Source organism: Physeter macrocephalus, chromosome 5 (genome assembly GCF_002837175.3).
Source record: "Physeter macrocephalus isolate SW-GA chromosome 5, ASM283717v5, whole genome shotgun sequence".
Classification (NCBI taxonomy): Eukaryota; Metazoa; Chordata; class Mammalia; order Artiodactyla; family Physeteridae; genus Physeter; species Physeter macrocephalus.
In genome coordinates this window covers 23,366,842-23,384,372 of record NC_041218.1, presented here as the reverse complement: position 1 = coordinate 23,384,372, position 17,531 = coordinate 23,366,842, and the positions used below count along the sequence as shown (strand labels likewise).

The 17,531-nt window shown below is 41.8% G+C and overlaps 1 protein-coding gene across 4 annotated transcripts in view; it reads left to right on the top strand.

The window, feature by feature from the left end:
- Positions 1 to 15,047, top strand: part of AHCYL2 (adenosylhomocysteinase like 2) — a 165,525-nt gene extending 150,478 nt beyond the window's left edge. For 3 of the 4 annotated variants that reach the window (XM_024128428.3, XM_024128419.3, XM_024128448.3), the window contains exons 12-17: positions 1,822 to 1,916; positions 9,575 to 9,673; positions 11,324 to 11,392; positions 11,515 to 11,593; positions 12,852 to 12,972; positions 13,374 to 15,047. In XM_024128428.3, the coding sequence (XP_023984196.1) occupies positions 1,822 to 1,916; positions 9,575 to 9,673; positions 11,324 to 11,392; positions 11,515 to 11,593; positions 12,852 to 12,972; positions 13,374 to 13,380 (470 nt within the window). In that variant the 3' untranslated portion in view covers positions 13,381 to 15,047. Of the gene's footprint in view, positions 1 to 1,821; positions 1,917 to 9,574; positions 9,674 to 11,323; positions 11,393 to 11,514; positions 11,594 to 12,851; positions 13,309 to 13,373 lie in introns of those variants that run through there. The other variant, XM_024128416.3, reaches the window with a different exon arrangement.
- Positions 15,048 to 17,531: the final 2,484 nt, after the last annotated feature.

Below are 17,531 nucleotides of genomic sequence, written 5' to 3'. Positions count from 1 at the left end.
GGAAGACCCCACATGCCGCGGAGCGGCTGGGCCCGTGAGCCATGGCCGCTGAGCCTGCGCGTCCGGAGCCTGTGCTCCACAACGGGAGAGGCCAGAGCGGTGAGAGGCCCGCGTACCGGAAAAAAAAAAAAAAAAAGAACCTGCTGTATAAAAAAATAAATTAAATAAAATTCAAAAAAATAAAAATAAAAAAGTATACAGTTCAGGGACTTCCCTGGTGGTCTAGTGGTTAACACTTCACCTTCCAATGTAGGGGGGGTGGGTTCGATCCCTGGTAGGGGAAGCTAAGATCCCACATGCCTTGGGGCCATAAAACAAAAGCATAAAACAGAAGCAATATTGTAACAAATTCAATAAAGGCTTTAAAAATGGTCCACATCTGGGCTTCCCTGGTGGCGCAGTGGTTGAGAGTCCGCCTGCCGATGCAGGGGACACGGGTTCGTGCCCTGGTCTGGGAAGATCCCACATGCCGCAGAGCGGCTGGGCCCATGAGCCATGGCCGCTGAGCCTGCACGTCCGGAGCCTGTGCTCCACAACGGGAGAGGCCACAACAGTGAGAGGCCCGCGTACAGCAAAAAAAAAAAAAAAAAAAAAAAAAATGGTCCACATCAAAGAAAAATCTTTAAAAAATAAAGCATACAGTTCAGTGATTTTTACTAAAGTTGTACAACATCCCATTATCTAATTCCAGAACATTTTCATCATCCCCAAAATAAATCTTATAACATTAGCAGTTACTCTTCTTTCTACCCTTCACTTTTCCTCAGCCCTAGGCTACCATTAAATTCTCTCTCTATATAGATTTGCCTATTCCAGATATTTCATATAAACAGAATCATACAATATGTAGTCTTTTGTGACTGCCTTTTTATTACCTAGCATAATATTTTCAGGGTTCATGTATGTTGTAGTGTGTATCAGTATTTCATTCCTTTTGACTGCTGAATAATATTCCATTTAAGGTTATATCACATTTCAGTGATATCCATTCATCAGTTGATGGACACTTGGGTTGTTTTTACTTTTTGGCTATTATGAATAATGCTGCTATGAACATTGTGTACAAGTTTTTCTGTGAACATGTCTTCAGTTCTCTTGGGTATATGCCTACAAGTGGAATTGTTGGATCATATGGTAACTACTTTTAACATTTTGAGAAAATGCCAAACTTTTCCAAAGTAACTACATTATTTTACAATCCTGCCAACAATGCATGAGAGTTGCAGTTTCTCCACATCCTTGTCAACACTTGTTATTATCTGATTTTTGGATTATAGCTATCCTAGTATGTGTGAAATAGTGTGTCACTGTGGTTTTGATTTGCCTTTCCCTAATGATGTTGAGCATCTTTTCATGTGTGTGTTGGCACATCTTTTGTACATCTTCTTTTAAGAATGTCTATTCAGATCCTTTACTCATTTTTAAAATGAGCTGTCTTTTTATTATTGATTTTTAAGAGTTCTTTATAAATTTTATTATTGAGTTGTAAGAGTTTTTATCAGATTTATGATTTGCAAATATTTTGTCCCATTGTGTAGGTTGTCTGTTCACTTTCTTAGTGGTATCGTTTGCAGCACAAATGTTTTCAATTTCAGTGTAGTCCAGTTTATTTTTTCTTTGGTTGCTTGTGCTTTAGGTGTTATCTAAGAAACCATTGCCTAACCCAGGTCACAAAGATTTATTCCTATGCTTTGCTACGAGTTTTATAGTTTTAGCTCTTATATTTAGGTCTCTGATCCATTTTAAGTTAAGTTTACATATGGTGTGAGGAAGAGGTCCAACTTCATTCTTTTTCATGTGACTATCTCTTCTGTTTTTAAGGTAACAAGAATGTGGTAACCAGAGAGCACTTAGACCGTATGAAGAATAGCTGCATCGTTTGTAACATGGGACATTCCAACACGGAGATTGACGTGGTAAGTTCAAGTGACTCATCACTGGGTTTTGTTTTTTTCTCTCTCTCTCTCCTTCCCAAGAAACATAAACTAGAAGAAGAAAGAGCAGGGTCACCAGCCATCCTAAACATGACTGTACTGGTAGAGTTGTTCACAGTCTATTCACTCACTAGCCTTATGGCTTGTGCATATGGATTCTACAAAGCTTCTTTATCTCAACTTAATCATTTCAAATGATAGTTTTTTTTCCACCTAAGCTTGATACCTACTTGTACTGTAAGCCATTTTATCTTTATGATTAGGATTAAGAGCTGGGTAAACTCAAAACTACAAAAAGGGCCTTCCCGGGTGGCGCAGTGGTTGAGAGTCTGACTGCCGATGCAGGGGACATGGGTTTGTGCCCCGGTCCGGGAAGATCCCACCTGCTGCGGAGCGGCTGGGCCCGTGAGCCATGGCCGCTGAGCCCGCGCATCCGGAGCCTGTGCTCCACAACGGGAGAGGCCACAGCAGTGAGAGGCCCGCGTACCGCAAAAAAAAAAAAAAAAACTACAAAAAGGATACAATAAATGTGAGTCAGTATGCTAGTCAGCACTTTGGAGAGATTTGATTTTGCCATAAAGGTGAGATTAGTAGGTTGGTCCAAGGAAACAAGTCAAGGGAGGGAAATCTATGGGCTGGGATGAGAACACTGCTTAAGATTGACTGTGTCTGTCAAATATGGTGGTTTCCCTTTTCTCTCCCTCTTTTATGGGGCTAGGTCTCCCCTTAACATATTTTCCAAACTGTAGTATTGGATCTGTAGATGTCACAATCAATTCAGTAGCATGTGTTCCTCAAACCTGGAAAACCTATAGCTTTGGTTCTCTAGTTTTATTATAGTCACCTAAAATTTTCTGACCCAACAGAACACTTGATCCTATTAAGGTGCCCAAGTAATAGTTAATAGAAGTGTTATTTATTTCTTTTCAGACTTACCAAAGTATCTCTCAGTGTGACTTTCACTCTGGTTTTAAGTTTTTATGGCATTTTTCTGACACAACTGTATTTCTCTCTGGGTAAATGGCTCAAGCAAAGCATGCTTTCATCTCCACTGAAGGCTGCTCTGATTGAGCTTCATTCAGTATTGCCAGGTAAGGATCAGTTGATATACTGAGAGCCTGTTGGATATCTATTTTAAATGGTTTCTCTTTTTAACTCTGTGCTCTATTCTTCTGTTATTAAAAATAGCTGGAAAAACAACCTACCAAAGCCTGTTTCTACCCTTGAGGTTTTGGAGTGGCATGGCTCCATTACTCTGTCTTACCATGATATTTTGCATATAATGAGTAATTTATTTAGTTTGTGTTTTTGAGGGATTTTTTATTGTTGTTGTTTTGGGGGGTTTTTTGTTGGTTTTTTTTGTTTGGTTTGGTTTTTTGGTTAAGTTTCACTTTTGTGCCATACTGCCTGTTTACTAAATGGTCAAAGGTATTAATATTTCTAAAACTATCTAGCCTATGATTGTCCTTTTCTGGATTGATCTGATTGTAGAGCCCCCAGATGGAAAAAGCTTAAAGGGAAGTGGTCATGCTCTGAGCCCTGAAGTGAAATATTCTGAGTAAGCTAACGGGGAAGGAATTTCCATTCTAAACCTTCAAGAAGCTCTAAAATAAAGATAATTTCAAATGCAGTCATGTAATTTTTATATTTTTGCTTTATCTCATTTCATCCTCTTGACCACCCCACGAGGCAGTATTCTTATTCCTGATTTTCAGTTGGGAAAATAAAAGCTTAAGTACATTGTTCAGTCATAGCCATTGATTCAAAAATGAAATTGAAGCACAAAATTCAGGTTTTTTTACTTCTAGTCCAGTTTTTTTGTTTTTGTTTTTCTGTATGTTTTTGTTTGTTTGGTTGGTTTTTTTTGTTTTTGTTTTTGTTTTTTTGAGGTACACGGGCCCCTCACCGTTGCAGCCTCTCCCGTTGTGGAGCACAGGCTCCGGACGCGCAGGCTCAGCGGCCGTGGCTCACGGGCCCAGCCGCTCCGCGGCATGTGGGATCTTCCCGGACCGGGGCACGAACCCGCGTCCCCTGCATCGTCAGGCGGACCCCCAACCACTGTGCCACCAGGGAAGCCCTGTTTTTTTTGTTTTTTAGTTTGTTTGTTTTGTTTTGTTTTGTTTTGGTCATGCTTCACAGTTTGCAGGATCTTAGTTCCCTGACCTGATCAGGGATTGAACCTGGGCTCAGGTTCAGGCAGTGAAATCACCGAGTCCTAACACTGAACTACCAGGGAATTCCCTGTTTTTCTGTATGTTATACTATGATCTCCTCATGCTTTTTAGATTACCTTCAAATTGTGGTGGTAATCTCTTCTTCAAATGCAGCCCAGATATAAGTAATCTCTCAGGATAAAGGTCAGGAGACTCTTTACCTTCAATCATGAATATTTATTTTGTGATTGCTATATGCCAGCTCCTGCTCTATATGCTTGGGATCAGTGCACAAAACAGGCAAAGATTCCTGCCTTCGTGGAACTTATATTTTAGTGAGAAGAAGGACAATAAACATAATAAGTAAAACTTATAGTATGTTAGAAGGTGAAAGCACCGTAGAAAAAAGAAAAAGCAGAGCATGGTAAGGGGAAATCAAGAGTGCTGGGTTGTAATTTTAGATAGAGGGATCAAGGTATAAGCCTCATTAAGAAGGTGATGGGGCTTCCCTGGTGGCGCAGTAGTTGAGAATCCGCCTGCCGATGCAGGGGACATGGGTTCGTGCCCCAGTCCGGGAAGATCCCACATGTCATGGAGCGGCTGGGCCCGTGAGCCATGGCCGCTGAGCCTGCGCGTCCGGAGCCTGTGCTCCGCAACGGGAGAGGCCCGCGTACCGCAAAAAAAAAAGGTGATGGTTGAGCATATCTGAAGGAATTAGCCATGTTGACTTTTAGGTGAAGGACGTTTCAAGATGAGGGAACAGCCAGAGCAAATGCCCCAATGCACGAGTTGCCTAGGCTGTTTGAGGATCAACAGTGAGGCCAGTATGACTAGAGCAGAAGAGCATGGGGCAGGGAAGAGTGGAAAATGAGCTCAGAGAGGTAATGAGCCACATCTTATAAGACCTCAGAGGCCATTGTAAGAACTCCTGATTGTGTTCTGAGGGGAATATGGAGCCACTGTAGGATTTATGCCTTCTGTTTTAAAAGGATGATTTTTTTATTTTAAAAGTATCACCCTGGCTGCTGCATTGAGACTAGACCTACTTTTGCAGGTATTGCTAGGTAGCCCCAGTATCTGACACTGACACTAGCCAAGAGCCATCTTTCAACTCTCTTTGTGCTCTTCTTAGCAGAAAGTATATGACTAAACTAAGTGGTCCAGAAAGGGAGATGTTCAGAATGACTTTGGAAATGTTTAATTATGCAACTTTCAATGGTAGTGTCACAGGGCATGCAAAGTGAAATTTAAGGAAATAGCAAACTCAACTAAACATTGATTCCAGAATGTTCATTCACTACTTAGCAAATTTGTGTTGAGTACTCGCTCTGCTCTGTGCTAAGTACTAATTGGCTGAAGAAATAACAGTGAACAATATGCTTGCTTTCCTGGAGCTTATATTCTACTGTGGTAAACAATTACTAAATAGACAGTTATGACTTCCCTGGTGACACAGTGGTTAAGAATCCGCCTGCCAATGCAGGGGACACGGGTTCGAACTCTGGTCCAGGAGGATCCCACATGTCGCGGAGCAACCAAGCCCGTGCACCACAACTACTGAGCCTGCACTCTAGAGCCCACGAGCCACAACTACTGAGCCCACGCGCCACAACTGCTGAAGCCTGCGCGCCTAGAGCCTGTGCCCTGCAAGAAGAGAAGCCACCACAATGAGAAGCCCGCACACCGCAATGAAGAGTAGCCCCCGCTCGCTGCAACTAGAGAAGGCCCACGCGCAGCAACGAAGACCCAACACAGCCAAAAAAAAAAAAATACAGTTATTTTCAGTTAGTGCCTAATACTGAAGTAAAACAAAAAGATGAGGACATTGAGGTTGCTATTTAATTAGGGTGATCAAAGAAGGTGTCTTTGAGGAGATAACATTTGAACAAAAACTTGAATGACCATTCTATTCAGAGAGAATGGTGAGTAAAGACCGTGAGGTAGAAACATGCTTGATGTGTTTGAGGAACAGAAAAGGTGCCATTGTGGCAGGAACAGAATGGGCAAGGGAATGAGAATAAGAGGCAGCAAGGAGGTAGCGGGATATGTAGAGCTTTGTAGGCCATGGTACGGACTTTAGATTTTATTCTGCATACAAGTGAAGCCATTGGAAGGTTTTGAGTGGGTGACTGATGAAATCTGACGTATGTTTTAAAAAATAACCTTGGCTGTTGTTTGAAGGAAACACTTCTGGAGCTTGAGTGGTGATAGGGACGATAGCAAACTCTTTCAGTATTTCCAGCAATAGAAGGAGGAAGCTTGGATTAGATGGATAAACAATGGAGGTGATAAGAAGTGATATATTTTGAAGGTAGGACCAGTGAGCTTCGCTACATGGATTGGGTGCAGAGTATGATAAAAAGAGAGGAATCACTATAAGTTAACTCAGCAAAACTGGGAAGGAAAATGATTTGGTAAATTTTTATCCAGAGTTTTTAGTGACCAAAAATGTAAGGATCTTTTTTTGTGGAGGAATTTACAGTTTACCTAACCTTGGGATGTTGGCTGCTGCATTTTTAGGAAGCAATTGCTCATGGAAAGAGTTGGTCATTTAGAAAGCTGTATTTTTTTCTGAAAAAATAATACCATGAATACTTAGGGCACCTGTGATAGGGATGTGCTCTTAGCTGCCTTTTGTCCAAGTCTTTCTGTCACATACTTCCTTTCTCTTGAAAAGAAACCTGCTTACCCGTATATATCACATAGACAGCCTGTGTGATTGTAAGCTTCACAGTTCAGGTGGTTAAACCATTATGTACACATGCTTTAAAAGTTTTTGCCAGCCTGGGCTACACTGGTGGTGCAGTGGTTAAGAATCCACCTGCCAATGCAGGGGACATGGGTTCGAGCCCTGGTCCGGGAAGATCCCACATGCCACGGAGCGGCTAAGCCCGTGCGCCACAACTACTGAGCCTGCACGCCTAGAGCCCTTGCTCCGCAACGAAAAGCCACTGCAATGAGAAGCCCGTGCACCGCAACGAAGAGTAGACCCCGCTCGCCACAACTGGAGAAAGCCTGTGTGCAGCAACGAAGACCCAACGCAGCCAAAAATAATAAATAAATAAAGTAAATAAATTAAAAAAAAAAAGTTTTTGCCAGCCAAAGAATTACAGCCTGAGACCTGCTACTGACTCCATGCTTCGCAGAACTAGAACCACAGCTGTTCTTGGCTTTACAGTGGGACGTACACCTAGTTTGGGAAGGGAGTGGGCATAGGGGACCTTTTTCCTGGTAGATTGCTTAGTGATTGTAAATCCACAGGAGAGACATTGGATGTCTTTAAGAGAAATTCTTGTAAAACTGTGCTAGCCATAGGAAACCCTTCTCTCAAGGAGGGTAAATGCCAAATAGACTTTAATGGTTTATTGGAACTGCATGGGCCGTGCTGGGGATAACTTAACCAAGTTGCTCTTCAAACCCCATTTTAAACCCTCAGGTCTTTTGCTTGCATCACAGCCATCCCAGTGCTCTAGTAAATTGCCTCTACTAAGCACTGATCATGTTTATGATGTTCCTAAGAAGTTCCCTTTCCTTGATTCCACCACATCTTTTTTCCCAGGGAATACTTCCTAAGACAAGAGACTCTTGTTATCATTGTGTCAGCTCTTTACTTCCAGTCATCAAGATTGCTTGTCCAATGGAAGATTAGGAGTATGAAACATTAAGAACTTGAAATACTTTAAAGTCCCATTATCTCAATAAAAGAATTGCTAGTGTTACCAAGGAGTATCTCTTGGCTCTACATGGTTATTGTCCTCCATGGTGATATTTCTAAAGGCCGAGGGATTTACTCTGTATATCCTTAACGTCCCAAAATGGCCTATTTGCTTAAATTCTTTTTAACTCTATTTCTAGTGTTTATAAAATTTCTTTTTAAAATCCTAATTTTAAAGTAGTACTTCCTCAATTTAAAATTCAAGCAATATAAATATGTGTCAAGTAAGAAGCAAAAAATTTACAAAATTGAGGTTACAGCATATTATTTCTGCAGCTTGATTTTTTCACTTATTAATGTATGGTTTTCATGTTAACAAATACAGATCTACTAATTTTTTTTGAGAACTACATTATATTCCATTGCATGGAATTATCTTGATTTACTTAGCTATTCCCATGTTGATTTACATTTTTTGCTATTACAAATAATGTTGGGTCAAACATTCGTGGGCACTTATATTTCTGAACTTGAACAAGTATTTCTGTAGGATAGAGGCCTAAAAGTGAATTTGATTGGTCAAAGATTAGGTACATATAAAATTTTGTTAGCTACTGCCAAATTGCCCTCTAGAAAGGTTGAACTAATTTATGAAACTTGACATCTGAAGAGATTTTATATTTTCAATCTACCTAATAAAGAAATGGTCCAGACCATTAATAAAGTCCTGAATATACTGAATATAATTATAGTTATATGTCTTTCTTTCCCACTAGATTAGTAAAGAAAAGAAGGTACAGTCCCTGTCAATAAACAGCTCACAGTCTAGTAGAGGAGTCCACAGTCTTATCTATAATAGTGTTCTTTGCTCTAATGCCTAGAATACAGTATGTACTCCAGTAAATGATTGTCGTATAACTGAAGTGTTTCTCTTTATTTGTCTGATAACTACTATTTGGTAGAACTTCTCAATTTTACCAACTTGAGCCAATGGGTAGGTAGTCTTAGAGTACAGACTCCCTTTCTATTTTAGGCATTGCCTCTTGGAAGAAGGAAGTTGTTGCCTTAAGTCTAAACCCTGTGACTGTTATTTGATTGCTGCTGTTAATAAACTTAACATTTCTTCTCTTCTCGGAATATACAATATACAGAAATGGAAGGAGGGTGAGCCATTGGGAGCTTTACTCTACCATTAAGCATTGCTCTAAAGGCCACCTCACATTTGCACTTAGGTCACAAAACTTCTGTAACTTTAGGGTGAACCACCATCATTGAGAAGGTGGAACCTGGGATGTTGGGACATGAGAGCAGAACCTTGGGCCTCGGCATGCTGTGTGTAGGACATTCATTCTTCTCTAACTAATCTCACTCATCCCTGACCCTCCTTTTTTCTGTGTCTCTTCAGCACTTATGTATTCAGTTTGCACTGTATTAATTTGCACTTGTTTGCATGTTGCTTCATAAGTATTAAAGGCTTTTATCCCCTCACATATGTATTGTTTTGTGTCCCAAACTAAAGTATGAGCTTTTTGAAGGCAGAAACCATGTCTTTGGTTTCTTTTATATTTCCCATAGCACCTTTTACTGTGCTCAGCAGAGTGGGCGCACAGTATATGTTGTGGAATGACATCCTGAGTGATCTCTCCCTGGCTGGGCCTAAGATTAAATTCCCTGAAATGGAACAGTCCTAACCAACCCAGGACAGGTATTCTCCATCTGGCATGTTGGTTGCTTCTTTCAACTTGCTATTTGAAATGGCTCCCGTCGACATCTTTCCATCCAGAAAGTGGGACTTGGCATGGCTGATGATGTGCTTGCTGTATGTGTTCCAGGCGAGTCTTCGGACACCAGAACTGACCTGGGAGCGAGTGAGATCCCAAGTTGACCATGTAATATGGCCTGATGGCAAGAGGATAGTGTTGCTGGCAGAGGTAAGACCTGAGGCTGGAGAAGTTCACCCCTGACAGGAGAGACTGCAGTACCCATGTCTCCTCCCCCTCATGTTCTCTCATACTTTCAACTCCTCTTAAGAATAAGCTTAACTACTTTACCAATGGATTTTACATCTAATTGTGAAAGGTCTTTTCATTCAGCAATTAAGAAACTATTTTGGTTCCCCACTTTTCACCAATTATCCTGTCTCTCTATGTCACTCTACAGGTTGAGTCAGACAATCACTTATTACTGTGGAAGGAATTAATGGATAGAACCATTGCCACTTTGAGTGATGCTTATAAAGAGATAATGTCATTTGTGGGATGGTTTAATCAGGAAGCACAAAGTAGATATTTCTGACTGTAACTAAGATAATCTTAGGCAAATTCTGAGAAGGTCATGTCTTTGTTAATAGATTCCCTGTTTCTGAGTGTCCATTCCCCTAAACTGAGCCAGACGTGTAGTAGATACCCAGCTATGTATTGGTTGTGTAATTGATATTTCCCTTTCCTGGCTTCTTCTAGCTCAGCCTTACTCTTGACTTTCAGGCCACTTAGACTCCCATATCAATGTTTGGCCACTTTTCCTTTCTTGACAGCTTCTCTTTCCTATCCTAGATTTCTGACAGCTGTAACAATGCCCCCTGTTTTTACCTTAACACTTTCTCTTCTTCAGGGAAAGATACCAAGATTACAAGGGGGACAATAATACTTTCCTTGAGTTTTGATTTTCAGTCTTTTATTTTAATTAAAGAAACTGAATATGAAAATATAAAACATATACTGTCTTCATCTAGGGGCCTTTAAATTTATTTTTGAGTCTTCTTCCTATTCTCTTCACCTTTTCTCACCTTATCTCACCTTCTCAAATACTTTAGGGCATCCATAAAGTATGTACAGGAGTGTGTACAGGGAGGGGATCGGCAGGTTGTTAAATATTCACTAACTGCTTTAAAGTCAGCCCACTGTCTGGTGACTTATTTCTAGGTCCCATCTAGTAATTTTGGTGACAAAAGCTAGCACCATAGTTGTTTTTGGCTACAATGGTTGAGCAAAAAACGTGGTCAAGGTTCCTAGGAAATAAAGTAGGAAAGAATGGCATTGGGGGGAAGGTTCTAGTCATTCTAACTCTCTGAATCACCCACTGGAAATACATGACTGCCCTTGAATTCAGGAGAACCAGGTTGAGGAAAAAGCACAGAAACCATCACAGCTTCCTAAGTCAAAAAATATCTCCCATCACAACCTGGAGAGATTGCCCTTGGATTTGACCAGATCATTGTTTAGGACAGTTTTTCGAAGGAATATCGATGCCTCAGAAGGAAGATATTCTGTTGTAGAAAGTAGAAAATTCAAGGGAAATATACCCTTCCTTGGCATAAGCCTCAGTATCATGTGACTATCTCTATTCCTTTTTACATAAACGCAGAGATCTTTTATCTTATTATCTTCATCAGATTTTCCAGAATTTCTTAACATTTCACTCAAATGTCAATCAGTTCATTTCCACTGATTGAACACCTGGCTTTTTGTCCAGCATGTTAGTTGGGAGGTGTTTGGAAAATGGCTGTCGTGTTCTTCCCTCACTCCTCAAAGCCAGAGACGTAATCTAACCAACCCATTTTTGTGTTAACCTTTGCTTTCTAGGGCCGTCTGCTGAACCTAAGCTGCTCCACAGTGCCTACATTTGTGCTCTCGATCACCGCAACTACTCAGGTAAGGCCTTCAGAGTGGGGAAGCAGTGGGCTGGAGAGAGTCATTAGCCCATCAGGGTTTCACTTGGTATGGGATAGATTGCTGTGAATGGCACGTCAGCATCCATTTCTCTGCTTTTCTAGGCTCTTGCCTTGATAGAACTCTACAATGCTCCTGAGGGTCGCTATAAGCAGGATGTCTACCTGTTGCCCAAGAAAATGGGTAAGCATGAGTGCTTCTATCCCAGTCCTTACCAAGTAGTTCAGAGTCAGAGGCTAAGGGAAGTTTGGGGGCATTATATTTCTTAGGGATAGAAAAAAGATATCTTCATCTTCTAAAGTAGGAGCTAGGATTCTTAGATTTCATCCACAGTTGATTTATCACATTTTCCAAATAGGTTGTCCTAATGAAGTAAGGACATTTTGCTGTGATTTAGTTTACCTGCCTGTGAATTTTAAGGATTTTCCCAAAGTATCTATTACACAAGAAAAAAATCTCAAAGGAAAAAAAAAACTCTTCCCCCCGCAAGAAAGAGGTATCATCTCCTACCTTGTGACATTTGACTTTCTCCAGTTCTAGGCTGCTAAGTAGCTCCTACCAAACTTTTCTCAGACCAAGAAGACTTTCATACTACACCTTCTAACTCTGACCCTGTTGCTTCAGGCCAAAGGAAAGACTCTGAATAGCTTCTTTTAAGAGTTTAGTTATGTGGCCGTTCCGTATAGGAGAAACATTAAACTGTCTTAAATTTTTAAAGAACCTGCTTCAAACACCTGAACTGATACCGTATGTTTATAAACTCCCAAGCCAAAGATCAGGGAATAAATCAGCTTCTGGTTTTGTTTTGCTTCAGCATTAGATGCACAGCAACTGTGAGAAGTTGACATATTATCCCTTTAATAGACACTTTGGAAGAATATAAAAGAGTAGAACAGTCCATAACTGAATGTATAATGAAGTTAGGGAGACCAAACAAATACATAGGAAATGACTCAAAATTCTGAATAAGCAATATGTATTCAGGTAAGAGAATGTAAATAGGAACCCATAAGAACTAAGGGTGTAGTGTCCTTCTCAGTCACTCCTTTTGGAGCTCCCCAAGTGTTAGATTTCTGAGTGACCTAAAGTATAAAGTTCAAGGCAGAACTAAAGTTGGAGCTTCCTGTTTTTTAGTCCACCCACTGTCCATCCTTTCTTTTAGATTCTAAGGCCTATTGCTTCTTTCATTTCTCACTTTTCTGGGGAGAAGGAAAGGTTCAAGGCTGAAACAGCTTGTAAAGAAGAAATGTTATGACTTTGGAAAGTACTGGGCTTAAGCTCAAGCAACCATTCCTTAGAATTGAGGGCCAGTGAGCAAAAGTTAAGCATTTTTCATTCAGCTCTGAGAATTAGAAGGTGTCTTCCAACTTTTTAAGGCTGGAGAGAACAGCCAGACAAGAGGCAAGAATGCTTATACCAGGTCTTTTGTGATCTGTTCCAGATGAGTATGTGGCCAGCCTACACCTGCCCACCTTTGATGCCCACCTGACCGAGCTGACAGATGAACAGGCCAAGTATCTGGGGCTCAACAAGAACGGGCCCTTCAAGCCCAATTACTACAGGTGCCTTGGACTCCCCATAAAATAGGGAAGCCTGAGTAGTGATGAGCTTCCTGCACTGGAATTGGTCTTTTCATCCATCACCATATTTACATGAACTCAGGAAAATAAACCCACTCCCCCTCACTACCACCCCCAAAGGATTCTTTGAGGCCTTCTCCAGACATTAAATCGTGTTCCCTTTCCTGAATTTGCCATTTCATCTTCTTGATATGATGTTTTACCCCTGTATGGAGAAAAACTGGCCTTCTTCATTGATGTGAAAAAGCACCACATTTATCTACCCTCACCATACACTGCAGAAAAGTCCCTGCCTCCCCGTTATACCTTTAGGCAGGCTCTTCATGTCCCAGCATCCCCACAAGCTGATAACATCACAGTCTCATCTTTCTTTTTTCCTGCAGGTATTAAGTTCCTGTAACTCAAGCCAGAAGAAGTTTTAAGGAATAGAACTCCAAGTCTTTTCTCCACTCCTATACAGGAAAGAACCCAGCAAGCTGCTTCTCCAATCAGCTGCCTGCCGTGCTCACCCTATATGTTAGGTTATTTATTTATTAACCTAAATAATAAATGTCACCTTGGCCCAGAGTGTGGTTGCTGTCCTGAGGGCTGTGAGAGCCGCAGAAGTCAGGCTGAGGAAGGAAAGAAATGGGGTTCCCAGCGGATCTTTTGAGTCATTCCCCATTGACTCAGAATCCTGAGCACTGGTCATTGTTCTCGGGAGTTAGTCCATGGATTCCAGACTCCTCCTTCTCTGAGGTTTTCTGGAATAAATTTTTAGCAGCTGCCTTTCTCAGCTTTGGCCCTTCCCCGGGTGAGGCCTTTTGGAAGCCACTGAATTAACATGGCCTGGGTTCCCAGCCTTGACCATCACTATCACTGCCTTCTTTATAAAATGGAAAGAAGGAAGGAGTGTTGTGGCTTTGGCAAGCTACACCAAGAACTCAGCTGTGCCTGTGCTTCCTGGGAGTCTCCTTCCTTACCCAGGACTCCTTTCTTCTCCTTGAATATTTATGTCCATTATAACAATTTCAGGTTCCAAGAGGAATGTGCCTCTATTATTTCCTCAGCAGCTCTGATGTTTATCAGACATTTGTTTTGCCCTCTTTCTAACCCAACTAGCCTCTGCTCAGGAAGTGAGGGCCAGCCCCGCTGGGGCCCATAATTTTACTTCCTCGTCATTTAACTGGATAGTTTCCCAGGAAGCTCCCTACAGATTGGCACTGTCTCAGAAAAGGAGGCTTGTTGTGAAACACTGCTTCCTGAAACTTCCTCCTATTGCCTAAAACTCCTTCTGAAACTGAGCAGGGAAAGGCTTACTTTCCAAGGGGTTTGGGAGAGCAGGCCTTCAGAAATGCGACAGATCTTTCAGACCCACAGCTCAACACCCTAAAGAAGCAGAATATATTTATTTGTCTCCTGGGAAGGGCTTTGCAGCTTAACTGGCTAAGCTATACAGAGATGACAGTGTAAACTGAATCCAGATGATCAAAGCTAGTTTGAGTAGTTTGAACCTCGTCAAACATTCATCCCTTTGGCCAGTGCCATTGAATATGAAACTGAGATCTAATGTCTCTGCAATTTGGTCTGTGGTCTTTCTTCTCTGCTGGGATATCTTTTTATGTTCTGGCCATCTTGGGATTCTGTATTCCAGAGGTAGTTTCTTGAGTAACTCCAATATTACAAAAAATGTGTAATGTGAGCAGCCTGAAATTTTGTGTCCCACCTAAGAGTTGGATTCCTTTTAGAGACTGACCTGCTGGCCTTAAGGGTTCCATTGGGACCAGATTGGTTCTAAGAGTTAAAGTCTGGAGTGGTCCTAGGAATCTTGAATGAAATGAGTCCTTTTTCCCCCTGCCAACCCTATTTAACACTCTCAGTTTTGTTTTTCCATTTTTCCCCTATCCTGGTCTGCCTCAAAGTCTCAAGACCAAGGTGACCCAAGGAAACACCAGACCACCCACGATCACCATAACCTTCCCACCCTAATTCTGCTCTCCGATTTCTACCTTCTCCAGCTTCTCCTGGTCTTCACATATACCCACAGAGCTAGTCTGGAAGTGACCTTCCCTTTGGAGGTAGGGAGGTGGATCTTAGGTAAATGGTTGTTTGCCTCATTAAATAGTACACAGTCTCAGCCCATAGAATCTAGTTCCTCAGAGGCCGTATGTCTTAGCAAGTACTGGAAAAATGCCACATGCGTGGCTGTATTCTTTCATGGAGAAGATCATAAATGCTGAAAATCCCACTAGGCCATTCAATTCTTCCTTTTGCCCACGCAGTTCTGGCTTTTGTATTAATTAATTGGATCCCTTTAACAGAAGATTCAGAAGATGAAATTTGTATCTCATCTTATATCCAGAGAAGATTCCATTAGGCAGATATCTGGACTCTAGCTTATTATGTTCTTAAGCCAAAGTCATAACTTGCTGTTTCTCAGCAAAGCCTGGCTGCCTGTGGAGCTTACTATGTGCTGATCCTGACAGAATATACTCTGCCTTGAAAATGTGAAGAGACCCATTCCAAATGAAAAAGAGCCACACTGGGCTTCTAGGTTAGGTTGTCCATGTTGCTACCCATGGTGAGGTATTTGCCTTTGAGTTTCAGATGACCACACTTAGTTTCTTTCTGGGAGCTCTGTGTCGTGACCATTCAGGAAGAGGAGGTCCAGGCCTCCTGAGTATTTGGGTTCTACCTTGGTGTTGGAATTTGGTCGTTATTCTTTCTGCCCGTGTAATCAGAACAAATGCATCTTCTTCCCTCGAGCTCTCACCTTAGATGCATCCTAGGTATCTGGAAGCATGGGAAAGAAGACTAATTAGCTCTTTATATGTGGCCCTGGCCTATGGGGATCTTACCATTTTCTCTGCAATGAATTTGTGCTAGTTTTCAAGGTTTTTTGCCTTCTTAATGGAAATACTGTTTTCTTTTTCTCATTTAAAGAAAAAAGTATCTGGTCTACCTTCCCTCTGCCCTCCTACCTCCTCATCCTCCCCTCCCATATGAGCACGGCTCCCCATGGCCACATACTCCTGCAAAGCTTTTTTGCTGCTTGGCTTTTCTCTGAACAGATCTGAAATTGCTGCTCCTGTGGTTCTCTCAAAATTAACTTCGTCATGGGTTTAAAAAAGAAATCAAAATGCATTGTTGCATTAAGCTTTTTTAATAAAGGAAAATTACAGGAAAAAATAGGCAACACCAGCAAATTATATGTGGACAAGTTCTAAACTATATATACATACATATATATGTAAAATCATCTAGTTCTCTTTGTCATCTAACTGAAAGGAAATAAAACCTCTAAAGATCACCGTATCTGAGAGGCTCTTGGAAATCTTTGTCTAAGTGATTGTATTAGATCAGCAATAATGAATATGTAATCTCAAAAGATAAATAAAATATTCTTAAAATGGATTTTTTTTTTTTTTTTTTTCTGTACGCGGGCCTCTCACTGTTGTGGCCTCTCCCGTTGCGGGGCACAGGCTCCGGACGCGCAGGCTCAGCGGCCATGGCTCACGGGCCCAGCCGCTCCACGGCATGTGGGATCTTCCCGGACCAGGGCACGAACCCGTGTCCCCTGCATCGGCAGGCGGATTCTCAACCACTGCACCACCAGGGAAGCCCGCCCTAAAATGGACTCTTGTACTGAGAGTATTCCTTGCTTCAGTGAACTAGGAATTTAGAGATGAGAGAGGCTTCTGGGCAACAGGCTAGAGAGCCTGCTGTAGCGCAAGGATGTGAAAAGCTGAAACACTTACCAATAGGCATGTTTAAGTGTCCTTAGCCTTGAGTCCCTTGTTCCATGGTGGGTCATTCCACTCATAAATATCACCCTTCCCCCACTGCCCACCCCGTTATGTGTATAAAGACCCTGCTTTCGTAAAGCGACCACTCTGGGGAGTTGAGAAGTACAGGCTTAAGGCAGAGAAACTAAAGCTTGGTTCTTGGTCCCCCAAGCCCTCTGTGTGCTGCCATAAGCTGGAGAGCACAGAAAGGCAGCATCCTGTGGTTTGGGACCAAAAGACCCTGACTACAGGACCTGACTATGACATCCAACCAAAGAGAAGAAAGAAATGAATCTAGCAGAGAATTGTCTCTAAGTCAGGTTTTACCTGACTAAATCATAACCAGAGGATGAGTCCAACTGCCTGTTCTTTCTCAACTACCAGTAGAGTAGCCATTTTTGAGAAATAGCTACTAAAGATAGCCACTTTCTTTAGTTGACAACCTAAACGAGTTCTATATCCTGTATGCAAGATGTTTTCTTCTCTATCAGAATCTCATGCCACTTTGACTTCTGTTTGTCTAAACAAAGGGCCACAGGGCTGGAATAGCCTGGGCAATTGGAAGTGGTTCAAAGGTGGCCCATTCTCAGAGGAGAGTGCAGCAGCTAGCATGGAGCCTGTAAGCCAGCTGACAGGATTTGCTCCACTACAGCAAGGTTTGACTCCTCTTTTGTGAAGGATGGAAACTTGAGTGCCTCGGTCTTAGTTTCAGATTCACAGGGTAATCCCAGGCTGCCCACTGCTGTGCAGTTTCTCAATCTCGTGATACTGTGAAAA